We start from the raw sequence: 14,849 nt of genomic DNA on the forward strand, positions 1-14,849 counted from the left end.
TTGTCTCTACTTAATTAACTCATGGGATTTATCAGACACTCACCCACCTAAATGCAATACATTAGAATAATTTATTAACTGAGAACAGTATCATCATAGGTGCTAATATGAAGAGAATGACATGGTAGGGAAACAAATGAAGGCTCTGGCAGACAGTAGAAGTATTGAAAAAGTTTGGAAGGGACTGTTGAGGCCTATTTGGAGTGTAAAGTTGCTTTTATGGAAGACATAACTAGCCATTCTCTGAAAAGTTAATACATGTCTGTTATGGTTTGGATGTGAGGTGTCCCCCAAAAATTCATGAGTGAGACAATGCAATAAGGTTCAGAGGAGAAATCATTGGTTTACGAGAGCCTTAATCTATAAGTGATTTAATCACCTAATGGAGTTGAGGCAGGCGTTATGTGGCTGAAGGCAGGTGGTGTGTGGCTGGAGGAAGTAGGCATTGGGGGATTGACTTTGGGGTATATATTTGTATCTGGGAAGTGGAGTCTCTCTCTCAGCTTCCTGATCATCATGTAAGCTGTTTCTCTCTTCCACACTCTTCTGCCATGATGTTCTGCTTCACCTCAAGCCCCGAGGAATGAAGCTGACCTTCTATAGACTTAGACCTCTGAAACCATGAGTCCTCAAATAAACTTTTCCTCATTGACAGTTGTTCTGGTCAGGACCTTTAGTCACTGCAGTGAAAAAGCTGACTAAAACAATGTCTGAAAGGAGAATAAATAAAACTGAACAAAGTAGATTCTGCCTTGAAATTCTATGACTAACAATTAACTAGTACATTGTTTTTCTCATTGTTTTTCCACAAAAAAAAAGGAGAAGCATAAGAAAGAGCAATGTCAGGTATCTGGAAAGGTTTAGTGCCTGACATAAATTAAATGCTAAAGTACAAATTATTTTAAGTGAAAATTGGTTTGGAATAACTTTGTAAACATTCATGCCCTACTGTCACTGGGTAAGTTAACTCTAGTCATTAAAACTTATCAAAGAGTAATAACCCAGAACCCAGTCATTTCTGTAGACCTGAGCTAGTCTGAAGTACAATGCAACCCCAGAGATGATGGACAATGTTCATCAAATATCAACCCTTACTAGTCAGCTCCCCACCCAGATCATGCTCACCTACCTGGAATCATCCTCAAGGCATTCTCCAGGTACTCGTCTTCTGTGATGGGGTGACCATGTAGGTTCAGCTCCAGAGTGAAATCCCGTACAGTCCAAACAAAGTCTGGAAAGAAACTCACAAATTCTGTGGAATCTTCTACTCCATCAAGTCTCAGGGAATACTTCACCCTGATTAGTTCTGTGAGTTCTGTCACATAACTAAGACTTGGCTAAGGAAAAGGAGCGGCCAAGCAGAATTTCCTTGTTCCCCTTAAAAAATTATTACAATTGCTCTCCCTTCCCCTGGGTCCTCTCTGCCCTACCAAAGGCAACTCAGCCACTGGGGGAAGGATTCAGCTGGGTCTCCATTCCCTCCACAATTTCTCAATAAACTAGAAAGGATACTGCATCTTCTCCAAGGCATCATTGTTGATGGTGCCCATGCTGTTGTACACCAACATGCTGCACAGAAGCACAGCCAGGGCAAAGATCCACGTGTCATTCTTAGGGTCACCCTGGAAAACATGTTAAAACAAGTACTGAATGATCTTTTCCTTCAATGTTCATTCAGGTTTTGTTGTTGTTGTTGTTGTTGTTCAGTTATTTTTCATTTGTTATTACAGACAGCACAGTGTTGACACAAAGAAAAAAAAACATGAAAAAAATTAAATCTCAACTCTAGCAAAGAAATTTCTTGTGACCTCTGTTTCCTCATCTATGGAAGTATTCTAACAATACTTTCTTCAAATGATCCTTCTTTTTCTGAATGAGATGAAATAAGAAAATACAGGTTGAAAAAACAGAGTCCAATTGCAACTAGTTGCTTAGTAGTAAGAGACCAAGTCTCACTTAACAATAAGAGGGCCACATAATCCATGCTGTGCTAATCACCACTGAGCACTTAAGTCAAATCCACAGAGCATACATATGTGTGGGCTACTAAAAAATGTTGCTCACCTTGTTTATTTGGTGAAAAACATACTTAAGAACAGCAATTTTTACAATCTATGTGATTATCTAATAATACATTAATTTAAAAACAATGACAAACAAGGATAATAACATAATTAAAGCATTTACATATTAGTAATGGATCTAAAGTAAAAAGAACAGTTATTATATTGAATAAAAATAATGAAAGTGTCAATGAGAACAAAAGTTACTGAAAGTAGGAAATGACTGTATGTGACATAGAATATAACTGGAAATTACATCTGAGTGCTGAAGTTTTTGTAAAATGTGGACATAACAAAAGGGTATGCAAAATAGAAATACTTGCAGAAGCCAAATCAACATTAGAATTAAATAAGCATAGAGTTCTTAGGTCTGACTGTCTCAGAGCCAAGGGTAGATACAGAAGATGTGATTTCAAAGCTAACTCTGTGGCAAGATGGTGAAAGCCTTGAAGAGGCAAAGCTGCTTTTGTGTTGACTGAATCACTGAAGCCAGCAGTCAGTTGTAGTAAAACTCTGATATGTTTTATTACCTGCTTGAGGAAATGAAAATCCTGAAATTCAAATCCAGAATATGGGAATTTGGAAAAGAAAAAAAATATTATGAATATACTGCATTTCCCAAATTCTAATTATTTAAGAAGTAAATTGACTGAGATCAGAACAAGTTGGACTTAGAGAAACAACAATAGGTTTTGGCACCAAGACCGTATCTTTGGTATGTTGTTTTATAAGTAAGGACAGAATATCTGCTTAAACTTGGGAGGAAATGAACCCTACAGAAATATAGATCTTGTTTCCAATTTAATCTCTAAATAGGGAAGGAGGAAAAGACGGAGAGACAGATACAGAAATAGACATGGTATCTTAATTTCACTCTAACATAAGAATAGGCAAACTAAAACCTGAATTAAAAGACCTCCTGCCTGTTGGTGTCTCTTAGTCTGCTTTCTAGGAAATTCACCTGGTTCACTCACACCCAAGCAGTGATCACGTGGTATTCTAGCTGACTTACACAAACCATCTCCTCAACAGAGTTGAAGGCTCTGAGAGAGCAGGACCTTTACCTCATCAACAGTACTTGCCCAAGACCCTATATCTCAGCTTCTCCATAAAGGCTTACTAAAATGGATGAAACTGTTCAATTCACTTCTCAGGAATACAATTTTACCTAACGTATCACATTATATGGTATAAATTCAAAGAGATCGAAGTAAGTCTCATTCCATAGAGTAGCATTTGGGGATTTCAGGAATGAAATACAGAAGTTGAAGTAAAAAGTATCATGGAAAGCTAAGAAAAAATACCAGAATAAAAAAGATCTGTCTGAGCTTCTTCCTCACCTTTTGCACATCTCCCAGGCCCTCAGTGTCCAAAAGAACCAGACTGTGGTTTGGCTTGTTGGGGTGGGGCATACACCACATCCAGATGCCTTTGGTTTTAGATTGCACTGTGGATCCCAGAGGAAAGCCTGCAAGCAAAGAGCAGATATTCAGGAACCTCCTGAACTACAGAATCAATCGCACTTGTAGGATCATAAGAGCCGGTGATACGAGATACTACTTCTCTGATTTTATATATTTACATGTACGTTTCATATATTTATAAAGTATAAGCATGTATATCCATACGTATATGTGTGTGTGTGAATATTTGTTTTTAGTGGGTGTGGATATGTTGTTGCATATAGTATATTTATGTTTTATTTTACAATGATAATACTTATTGCAATGAAAAAAAAAAGATGATGCTTCTCTGTTCTTTGAGGATATCCAACTTAGTGTCACATAAACACCTCATATTTTTCTGTCAGCTTCTCCCACATTTTAAAGTTTGGTTTGTTCATAATTTCTAATTCCTCTTCCCATTGTAAGAAAATATGCCTTCCTGTTGGTGTGGCCCACCAGTGCACTGGTTGAAAGAAGTTACACTACACACAAAGATGCTTTGATTCTTAGCTGTCCAACCACCCTGACTTCAAAAGGAAGTTAAGCTAGTGATGGTATTGTAATTAGATCAAGTCCTTTTAATCATCTGAGGAATAAACAAAGAAATTTAGTCAACAATTACTTATTAAGTAACTATTATTTTCCAGGTACTATAGATAAGTTAAAGCTCCAGGAGATACAATAGGACTGAATGAGGCTGAAATACCTGCCCTTCTGAGGCTAAAGCCTGTGAGTACCTTGAAAAGATGGAGATGGAGACTCAGAGATAGAAAGAAACCAAGAGTGTGTGGTATAGAGATAATAAGAAAGGAAAGTGTTTTTAGGAGCAAGCTGGTGAAACAGGAGAAGTGATGCTAAGCAAGGGTCTGGGATGGATAAAAAGAGACATTTTGAATCAGAAAAGACAGGGTCATTGGTATATATTGAAAGAGAAAGAGCAATTCAGTGGAATGTTGGGTTTTAAGAAAAGAGAGGAGTTGATTGAAAAGTGGGAAGAAAGTAGAAAAAGGAAATTGAGACAATATAATTTTGCTTGTGATAGAGTTTAAAAAAAAACAGTGATATGGCAGCCATAATGAGATACAGAATTCAGAGAGAGCATCAAGTTAATAAGAATAAGATAGTGGAAAAAGGAAAACCACGGGTGGGTGAAGGTCATTGTAAGAGCTCAGGTCCTAAGCTGCTAGAAATGAAGGATATCCCTTTTACAGGAAGCTGAAATGACAGATGTAAATCAAAGCATTGGACACATTGACAAGGCTGCAATTTTGCTGAAAAAAATTAGATTTATTGGAGAGGAGATTCAGAATCTCCCTCCTTGTTACCCTGAAGATGCAGTGACAAACTGAGATAGAGCTGGATTGAAGTAAACAGTCGTGCCGAGGGACCTCACTCACCAAAGTTTTCTCCAGCAAGACGGTTCATCAAGTAGGACTTTCCTGTGCGATAAGGCCCTACAATAGCCACAACCACTACAGGCTGAGAAATCTTGTGAAGAATCTTCAAGGCTTTCTGGTTCACCCTTAACTGCTCATTGTTGTTTTCTACCAGACACACTGGGACCAACATAATTGGTTCAGACGTCATGGTGATCTACAAAAATAAAAGGGCCTCACTGTAGAAATAAGATCGCAAATTAGTTCCCCCAAGCCCTGAAGTTTAATCAAACATGTTATGACAGGAGGGAGCTCAGAGGATTTCCATATTTTTCTATGGCACAAAATGTAGGATATCATTTGCATAGGGCTTCCTCTACTAGAAATCTGAAGTTAAAAGTAAAATGAAAAAATCTGAAGTAATGAAGTAGTGGTTTTACTTCCATAATAAAAATAAAATTCAAGCAATGTTTATCATGCATTGACAGTCTATACAAAGCTGTCACGTATGTGTTACATACCTGAGCTCATTGATATTTACAGGAATTTTGAAAGTTAATGCTATTTATACTCACTTTGCATATGTACAAGATGAAGTTCAGAAAGACTGAGGAGTTTGCTTCATCATATCTAGTGAATAGTGGGAGTCCCAACGTTTGAAGCCAGGAATGTCACTTCCCTACACCATGCTTTGTGACCACTCATTCTGGCAGAATGATCTTTGTCAACAACATTGCTTCCTGTGCTCCTTAATCAGTAACATACAGGGGCTTTCCATTGACACTCCTTTACCAACAGCATGATGCTCTGATCCATTAGGGTGATGGAATGGACTCCACTTATTCCTGTAGAGTCAGGCCTGCATACCACAAAGAGTCAGGCCTGCACACATGAGAGGTCTTGTTCTCTGCTATTTTGTCAACTAAAAATTGGAATAGGAATGAAAATAGAAAAACCATGCTTCCATTTGTAAAACAAAATCACATAAATGATGTCCAAAATATCACCAGGAATGAATCTAAGAGAAGAAATATCTGAACTTTCATGTAGTCTTAAACTTTCTCTATAATTCAGAATTATTTTTTTAAAACAAAGATTTAATTAGAGCTTATTAAGCATTAAAAGTACTATAATTGTATGAATCTCTTGGCAAGCATTTATTTAGCTTTGTATATCAGTGGCTTTCTATGATATGTCCAATTTTTTATTGTATTAATATGTAAGAACATTCTGTTGAAGTCACTCAAATATATTTATATTTTAAATGCTACATATTTAGCATGTATCTATGACTTTCAAAATTTTTCAGCACCACAGTTTACTACTGCTACAGTTTGTATGTTGAATGTGCCTCAAAGGCCCATGTGTTAAAGCTTGCTCCCCAAGGTAGCACTGTGGGGAGATGGTAGAACCTTGAACATGTGATGCCTCATGGTAGGTCTTCAAGTCACTGGGGTGTGCTTTTGAAAATAACTGCAGATTTCAGCCACTTCCTCTTTTTTCTCTACTGCTTCTTGGCCATAAGGAGGATAGTATTGCTCTGCCACACACTCTTGCTATGATGTGTTATGCTAGTGTCATCATAGACCCAAATAAATGAAACCAATTGACATTGACTGGAAGCTCCAAAACTGTGAGCCAAAAGAAACCTTTTCTCTTGTGTGCTGATAATCTCAGATCTGTGTTATAGTACTGGAAAGCTGACTAACACATCTACCCATGTAACTTGTGCAAAGAGCTTAAGCTAGCTGGGTGTCAAGGAATGAAAACAAAACACATTCGTCATTTTATGAGGGTTACAGGTTAAAAAAAAAATTCTTCCTACCTCAAGTTTGTTTTGAGATTTAAATGGAATGATGTAACCTTTATTGTAACATTATTTAATCAACAGATTGTTGGTTTGATAAAATTAATCTCCATTTGTGCACAATATGTCAAAATGCATTCTATTGTAAATTTAATTAATTAATTAATTTTTAAAAAGATGAATCTGCAAAAACTACCATGAAGATTGGTCTACCAGATAATGTATTTCAAAATATTCTGTAAATGCAAGTTAAAGAGACATACAGTGTAAAATAAATTTTTCATTGGAATGAGACATTAGTAGGCTAATTGTTTATGTTTATGTTTATGTTTATGTTTATTTTGTTAGAACATTGTTTATGTTTATGTTTATTTTGTTAGAACCTTTAGGATCTATGAATATGGAAAATAAGAACTCCTTTTGGCCACATTAGAATTCTGGATTTCCTTTCCTTTTTTCAAGGAGCAGATTAAGGGGACTGCAAAATTATATGAATTTGATAGCAGAATTTATTTATAAAATCCAGGCCTGTCATGCCTCTATTATTAAAGAACCCAAATTGTAGCTTCACATTATCAGAATAATGTTTTTCACTCTTGCTCAGAAAGTCTTTTTCAAAATGTAAGACAGAAGAGTATCACTCAGAGTGGTTGTAAAACCCAGATTCCCAAACTTAAGAATCAATGTGTGGCCAGGCATGGTGGCACACACCTGTAATCCCAGTAGCTTGGTGGGCTGAGGCAGGAGGATCATGAGTTCAAAGCCAACTTCAGCAACACCAAGGCACTAAGCAATTCCGTGAGACCCTGCCTTTAAATAAAATATAAGAAAGGGAGGGGATGTGGCTCAGTGGTTGAGTGAGTGCCCCTGAATTTGATTCTGCATTCCCACCCCCCAAAAAGAATCAATGTGTGTAAAAAAGTCACCACACATGGGGTACATACACATTGATACACATTGGATTACCTTAGATTAATCCTGATATCCCTAAAGAAAATAAATCTATGGAAAAGAAAAAGAAAAACCTCAGTTTTGACTACAGAGCTATTATTTGACCTAAAGGGAATAGATGTAGTAGGTACTTAATTTTTCCACCAGTATAAATAAGAAACAATCTTTTCCAATGATAATAGTGATAGAATACTAGGGACAAACTCTTTTTTCTCTGTATTTGCAAACCACCATCTTTGTGAGGGATGCTATTTGATCGGGAAGGTCATTGAGGAAAACTAAAATTTTCCTTTTTTTTATTTTCTCAATTGTGGTATAGTTAACAACATAAAACCTTGTTAAACATACAGCTCAGTGGTTTCAAATATCTTTATGTCGTTTTTGCACCAAAACCACTATCCATCTACAAGATGATTTTCATTATGCACAACTAATACTCTGTATCCATTAAACAATATAATCCCACATCTCTGTTACCCATCCCTAGGCTACTACATTCTATTTTCTGTCTCTATGATTTTATAATACTTGAAGTTTCAAAATAGTTCAAATAAGGAATCACCAACTATCTTTTTGTGACTGGCAAATAAACCACTTGGCACTGTGACCTCAAGCTTTATTCATATTTATAATATATGTCAGAATATTCTTCATTTAAAAGGCTAAATAATATTCTATCAAATACATATACCACGATTTGCTTATTAATTCATGCATAATTATGAATAACTAGTGGCTTCTATGTTTTACACATTACAAATAATTCTGCTCTGAACACTGGTGAACAAATGTCTCTTTGAGACCCTGCTTTCAATACTTGTAGTAATATAGTCACAAGTGGAACTGATGAATTATATGATAATTACATTTTTAATTTTCTAAGGAACCATCATTATCATTATTCACAGCAGTTATACCCTTTCACATTCCCACCAAGAGCTCAGAAGCACTTCAGTTTCTCCATATTCCTCTCAACACTGGTTATTGTGTATATGTGTGTTTGTCTCCCTTTATTAACTTTTATTATTAATTTACTTATTTCATTTGCGGGGTGAGGGGTGGGGGGTGGGAATTGTACCCAGGACCTCACTCATGATAGCAAGTGCTCTATCATTGAGCTACATCCCTAATCCTTATATTCTATGTGAATAACCTTCCTACTGAGTATGAGGTGGTTTCTCATGGTAGTATTGATTTATGTTTTCATAATAATTTGTAATCCTGGGTATCTTTTCATGTTCTCATTGTATATTTGTATATTGTCTTTGGAAAAATGTTAATTCAAATACACTGCCATTTTTGCTTCAGTTTAGTTTTGCACTGCTGGATTTAGAAGTTCACTATATAGTTTGAATATTAATCCTTAATTAGATATACAATTTACAAATATTGTTTCCCATTCTCTAGGTTGCCTATTTATCTTATGTCTTCTTTTATTTCTTTCAGTAATATTTTGTTGTGTTTTTTTATTTCAGTTTTTTAAGCCATTGTAAATGAAATTGTATTTTTAAAATTTCCTTGTGCAGTATATTCATTGTTAATATATAGGAGTGCATCTAATATTTGAGTGTTGATTTTATAGCCTGCCACTTTACATACATTTTTATGAAATTACCAGAGTTTTCTACATCTCATTACTTAGGAACAGAAAAGTTTAATTTTTTCCTTTCCAATTTGGATGTCTTTTCTTTCTTTTTCTTGCTTATTTTCTCTAGCTAGTTCTTCCCAGTACTATGTTGGAAAGAAGTAAAAAAAGAGAGCATCCTTGTTTTATTCCTGATCTTAGGGGAGGAGTCTCCCATCTGTTACTTCCAAACTAGCAGTGAGACTAGCTTTTAGACTAATAACAACTAAAGCTAGCAACTGCACCCTGCAATCCAGGCCATCAGACTATCTTCTCCCTCACTTCCCCATTTCTCATATGCCACTTTAAGTCAGAAATTAAGGAACTTAAGCTCAAGACTAAATTATATGTAAAAGAAAGTCCTTGAATAAGCATTTCTGCTCTCTCTCTGTGCAGGGCAGTGTGATCCAAAAAAACTGCCAATTGTTGTCCACTCATCTTGTTCCCTTTCTTCCACCCAATTTTCTGTTGTTATTTTATAGAAGATGTAAACATACTGAGGATGTTTTTGTTTTGTTTTGTTTCATTCTCACAAAGGAAAACAGAGTGAAAAACTGAACTTGAAAGTGAAAGTAATTTTTGTGTTTGGTTGCTTGGATGACACATTGAGAGAAACCACAAGTTTAAACCATTTAGTAATTTTTTTCATTAGCTTTTTCACCACTGTGACCAAAAGATCTGACAAAAACAACTTTAGAGGAGGAAAAGTTTGATTGGCATTCCCAATTTCAAAAGGTCTCAGTCCTTTAGATAGCCAACAGCATTGCTCTGGAACTCAGTGAGGCAGAACATTATAGCAGAAAAGTGTGCAGGAGGAAAGCAGCACAGGTCATGATACTAGGTAGCAAAGAGCAACCTCTGCTCACCAGCAACAAACCCATAGGCACGTCCCAAGTGACCTATCTTCTCCACCCTACCTGCGTACAGATACCACTCAGTTAATCAATTCAGTTGCATTAATGCACTAATTAGGTTAGAGCTCTCATAACCCAATCATTTACCTCTAACCTTTCTTGTATTATCTCACACATGAGCTTTTAGGGGACACCATATAATCCAAATCTTAATAATAATTATTTTAACTGTTGATTAAAAGACTGACAGATAATTACAATCTCTTAAGATCAGTAGTTTCTCTTAAAGATCATCTTTCTCACTGTTTTCCCAGTGGTCAACAGAGTACAGTCAGGAAACTTTAGAGAATGAGAATGGGCAGGAGGAAGCTACTCCACAGCCACCTGTCTACAGAATGCTGGATTTTGGTCTCTAGTTAAGGTCAGGGTGAAGAGAATCAAAATCAAAAGTATGTGATTTTTTTTCAAGGATTCAACTGTTTGGGGGGCTTTTCATTGCATTTTAACCAAAATGGAAATTGGAGTGAATGGCTGAAGCCAAGTGAACCTTCCTCTGTTGCTGCACACCCGGACTTTGATTTCAACACCCTGGGTGTGTCCCTTCTCCCCAGTTGGCCTAGAGATCCTTGATCTCCACAATAGATATAGAACAGCAGGCAGGAATGTCACCACAGTGATCAAAGACTAGAGCATTTCAACATCCTACCTCAGTGGTACTTTTTTAGTAGGGTAAGGATTGATGTTTATTTTAAATTTTTACTTGTTCATCTCTTGCTCACTTGCTCTCTCTCTCTCTCTCTTCTTGTTATTATTATCTAGTGTTATCAGCACTCTTCATTAAGACTAAAATCATACATGTGTATGTTGTCTCCAACTTTACATTCCAAATTCATTCCTATTATTTCCAAGCTTATTCTACCAATTTTTTCACTAGAGTAAATCTAGACAATGGGAACCTGGAATTTATATATTTGGGGTGTTTTATTTAAGTAAACATGACAAAATATTAATTAAAAAGTGATTACTGGGGCTGTGGGTGTTGGTTCATTGTTAGAGGACTAGAGTGTTAGGCTCTGGGTTCAATTCTTAGCACACACACACAAAAAGTGATTATCTTTTGAAAATTAACAGAGTCAGAACCATGAACAATTAAAAGCTAACAAATGCACCAGGTGTGGTGGTACACATCTGTAATCCCAGAGGCTTGGGAGACTGACACAGAAAGATCACAAGTTTGAAGTCAGCCTCAGCAATTAAGCAAGTCCCTAAGCAACTTAGTGAGACCCTATCTCAACAAATAAAAAGGGTTGGGAATGTGTCTCAGTGATTAAGTGCTCCTGAGCTCAATCTCCAGTACAGAAAAAAAAAAATGCTGACAAATACTACAAATATCATCTCTACTTCTTGTTTTTGATCTTTAATTAAGGCACTTCCTCTCATATTTAAGTTTCAGTATGAGCAATCATTCAGAAAACAATGTAGTAATTTAAATCATTTCACTATGTTAACCTATAGGAAAAAATCATATGTAATCAAATTATATAAGATTATATATTACATTACATTACATCTTTTGCTATACATGCTGCCTTCTGAATGCATATAACTAGGCACTGGGTTATTAGAATTGCTGTCAACTTAGTTTCATTGGGTATTTTTCTTTGCCTAGAAAGTTTTATGTTGCTAGAAAAGTCATCAAGAGTATCCACCCCATTTTCATATTTGAATAGAATGGAATCTTTGACAATAACATGACAGAAACTAAGTACCAACAGCTAGATGTCCATTTGTATAGCTTCATCAAAATAAATTGCTAAAATAACAGTTATTCACAACTATTGTTTGAATACAGTACAAGAATAAATTTCAAAGTGAATTTTTCAAAACCCCTCATTTTCTTCACTATGTTATGCAACGCTATAGATAGTGTTTTTATTGGAATACTTGTGGTTTTATGGCTCATTTCTAGCACTTCCTAACTTCCCAGTTAAAATTTACTATTGTTTGTGAAATTAGTTGGTCAATTTTCATCAATTGTCTTTACTTGTTTTTTTTTTAATTTTTAAATGGGAAATGCTATTTTTTTCTTCAATACTTAGATGACATATAATCATTCAGTCAATAGCAATGTGGAACCTATTGCTATTGAATACTTAAAGATGAACAAAACAAGTTTCTTCCTTCAGCCAGTCTGTCTTGATAGGAAAAAAATATTGTAAAATATAGCAAGAAGCAATGGATGTTAAAATGTTGATTCAAATAAGGTGTGGTCTCTACCCAAGTAATAGTTTTAGTTGTAAGCATTATAGCTGGCTTCACAGAAGAGACATTTCTATTGGATCTAAAAATTGGAGTTCTGCAAAACGATTTTGGAGAAAATATATTTTAGAACAGGAGATCCACCATGGTAGGAGCTAAAGGCTGGGAAACAGCCTGGGTCCAATGCAGCCAGTGGAACAGGCTTACTGAGGATGAAGTAGAAAAATCATTGGGGACCCCAGTCTTGGGCTTTGTTGCACACACAGGAAGAGACTTTCAAGACTACTAGGTACTCAGCTGTGTTGGAGCTCCTTCTTTCTAATAGGAGGAAGAAACAGAGAATAAGGTTATGGCATTGGTGACACAGATTGCTTAAAGAGGTATTGATACAACTTGAAAGATATGTTTAACCCTTCCACCTTAGACATGAGTGGAAGCTTTGCTTCACATGGTCATTCAGAGATTCAGATTCCTGCCTCCCCCTTGTTTCCTACATACTAAAGCACTGCATTCATCTGCAAGATCAAAGATTGACTGCTACCACATCTGGTATCCTGAGTAAACAGGAACAGAAAAGAGATACTGCTTGAATAATGGTTCAGAGTTCTCTAGATAAGACCTACAGAGTAACATAAAAGTAATTCTGATGAAATCTCATGTATAAATATAATCACCAGGACAACTCAGTTGCAAGAGCAGCTAGAAAAAAATCCAATTTCTGCCTGGGCTCAGCTTATAAAATAGAACCATACAATATTTAAAGCTGAATATTCTGTCATAACTGTCAAGTATGCACAACAGTATCAGAAACAGATATTTTTTTTAAAATCCTGAAAGGAATTGAAACTGCTGACCTAATAAAGTGGCCTTAACTTCCTCAGACACAAAGATTGGTGATATAAAGTGAGATATGGGCACCCAACAAATGGATCAAAGTCTCTCTCTCTCTCTCTCTCTCTCTCTCTCTCTCTCTCTCTCTCTCTCTCTCTCTCTTTCTCTCTTTCCCCCTCACTCCTGCTCTTATTTTACTTTATATTTTGTTCACAAGCTTAAAAAGATTTAATTCTAGAGAAGAAAAATATAAGACTAGTTAATTCTTTTGCCTTTACATTTTTTATTATTGTTATTTTGCTAGTATTTATTATATTTTAACATCTATTATTAATTTATCATTTATTATTTTAATTACTATCTTGTTGGATTTAAAACATTTTTAAATGGGAAAAAATTTATCTATTTATTTCAGTCCCTGCCAGTGTAGATCCACATTCAAGGGAGAATGGGGATAATCTCAAGAGAGAGGCCTTTTGGGTAAAGGCAGGAATGCACATTCAAGGGAGAGTGAAGGCTCTCTCCAGAGGGGAGTGCTAATATTTTTAGTGGGTGGGGGTGCTAATATTTTTAGAGGCCCAGTTCTAGAGACTGGATTAGAGCTGAAACCAGAGTGACCTACATACGTTTGTGCCAGTTTTCTCTGCCCTCCTGGTACAAGGGCATGGCTCAAGGGCATGAGCCAAGGGCATGTGTTCAGGAGTTATGATTTTTCCTGGGCACTTTTTGCATCTCAGTAGTTCATTTGAGACTCGGTATCTCACCCTTTATTCCCAAATTCCTGTCTCAGGATGGTGAAAGAAGCCTAAGTTCTTAAGCTCATGTGGGGATAATGTGTTTTTATTTAGATTTCTTCTCCAAGAGAAAGAGAACTGAATTCATTCAACCTTTCCCCTTCTTCATTTTTAACTCATTTTTCTGACTATGAGAGGGCTGCTTATCTTTATACACAATAAATTTACCTATTTGCTCCAATCTAGCACACACGGAAAGTAATTTTAAAGTTGATGATTCAGAACTCTACAAAAAAAAATACATTTACTAACTAGAGTACATTTTTAGCAGATAGTTCTTTTTTTTTTTTGTCTTTAGACTTATGCACATGATCAGAACACTATATTCCAAAGTTGCTTAGACAATTTCTTCCACTTTTTACTTTCTGAGGTGTGCTCAATTCATTTGTAGCACACTCAGATTCACTCATTACTGTTTCTGTTTCATTTGGGCCTTCTTCATATGTTGGTGTATTCATTAATTTTCAGTATGTGTTTATTTTTAGACTATGTGAAACACCACGGTTCTATAAGTCAGAGCTTTAAGCATAGTGAGACACTGTCTCAAAATAAAAGTCAAAAAGGACTGGGGATGTAGCTCACTGGTAAAACTTCCCAGATTCAATCCCCAGTACCAAAAAAGGAGAGGGGAAATCAGAGTTTTCAAAAAGATTTAGTTGGAAAAAATGTCACTTCATCTTACCACTGAGAATGTATTAAAAATTACATATATCTAGAATGTATTTATAAATTTTAATACATCTAGAATATATTAGAAATTAAATTTTTTCCATTATTAATGAATTAACTTACTGATTTTTTTTGTCAGCACCACAATCCCTGTTACTCAAAGAGTTCGCAATGAA

At 35.8% G+C, this 14,849-nt stretch overlaps 1 protein-coding gene across 1 annotated transcript in view; it reads right to left on the bottom strand.

Annotated features, from left to right (window-relative positions):
* The window catches only part of LOC113176956 (guanylate-binding protein 6-like), a 37,678-nt gene that overhangs the window by 22,134 nt on the left and 695 nt on the right, over positions 1 to 14,849 (bottom strand). Inside the window, exons 2-5 of the mRNA XM_026381507.2 lie at positions 4,906 to 5,101; positions 3,404 to 3,531; positions 1,513 to 1,622; positions 1,130 to 1,326 (exon numbers count right to left, since the gene is read on the bottom strand). Coding sequence (XP_026237292.2) covers positions 1,130 to 1,326; positions 1,513 to 1,622; positions 3,404 to 3,531; positions 4,906 to 5,095 — 625 coding nt within the window. The 5' untranslated portion in view covers positions 5,096 to 5,101. The remainder of the gene's footprint in view (positions 1 to 1,129; positions 1,327 to 1,512; positions 1,623 to 3,403; positions 3,532 to 4,905; positions 5,102 to 14,849) is intronic.

This window comes from Urocitellus parryii, chromosome 11 (assembly GCF_045843805.1).
Source record: "Urocitellus parryii isolate mUroPar1 chromosome 11, mUroPar1.hap1, whole genome shotgun sequence".
In the NCBI taxonomy this organism is placed as follows: domain Eukaryota; kingdom Metazoa; phylum Chordata; class Mammalia; order Rodentia; family Sciuridae; genus Urocitellus; species Urocitellus parryii.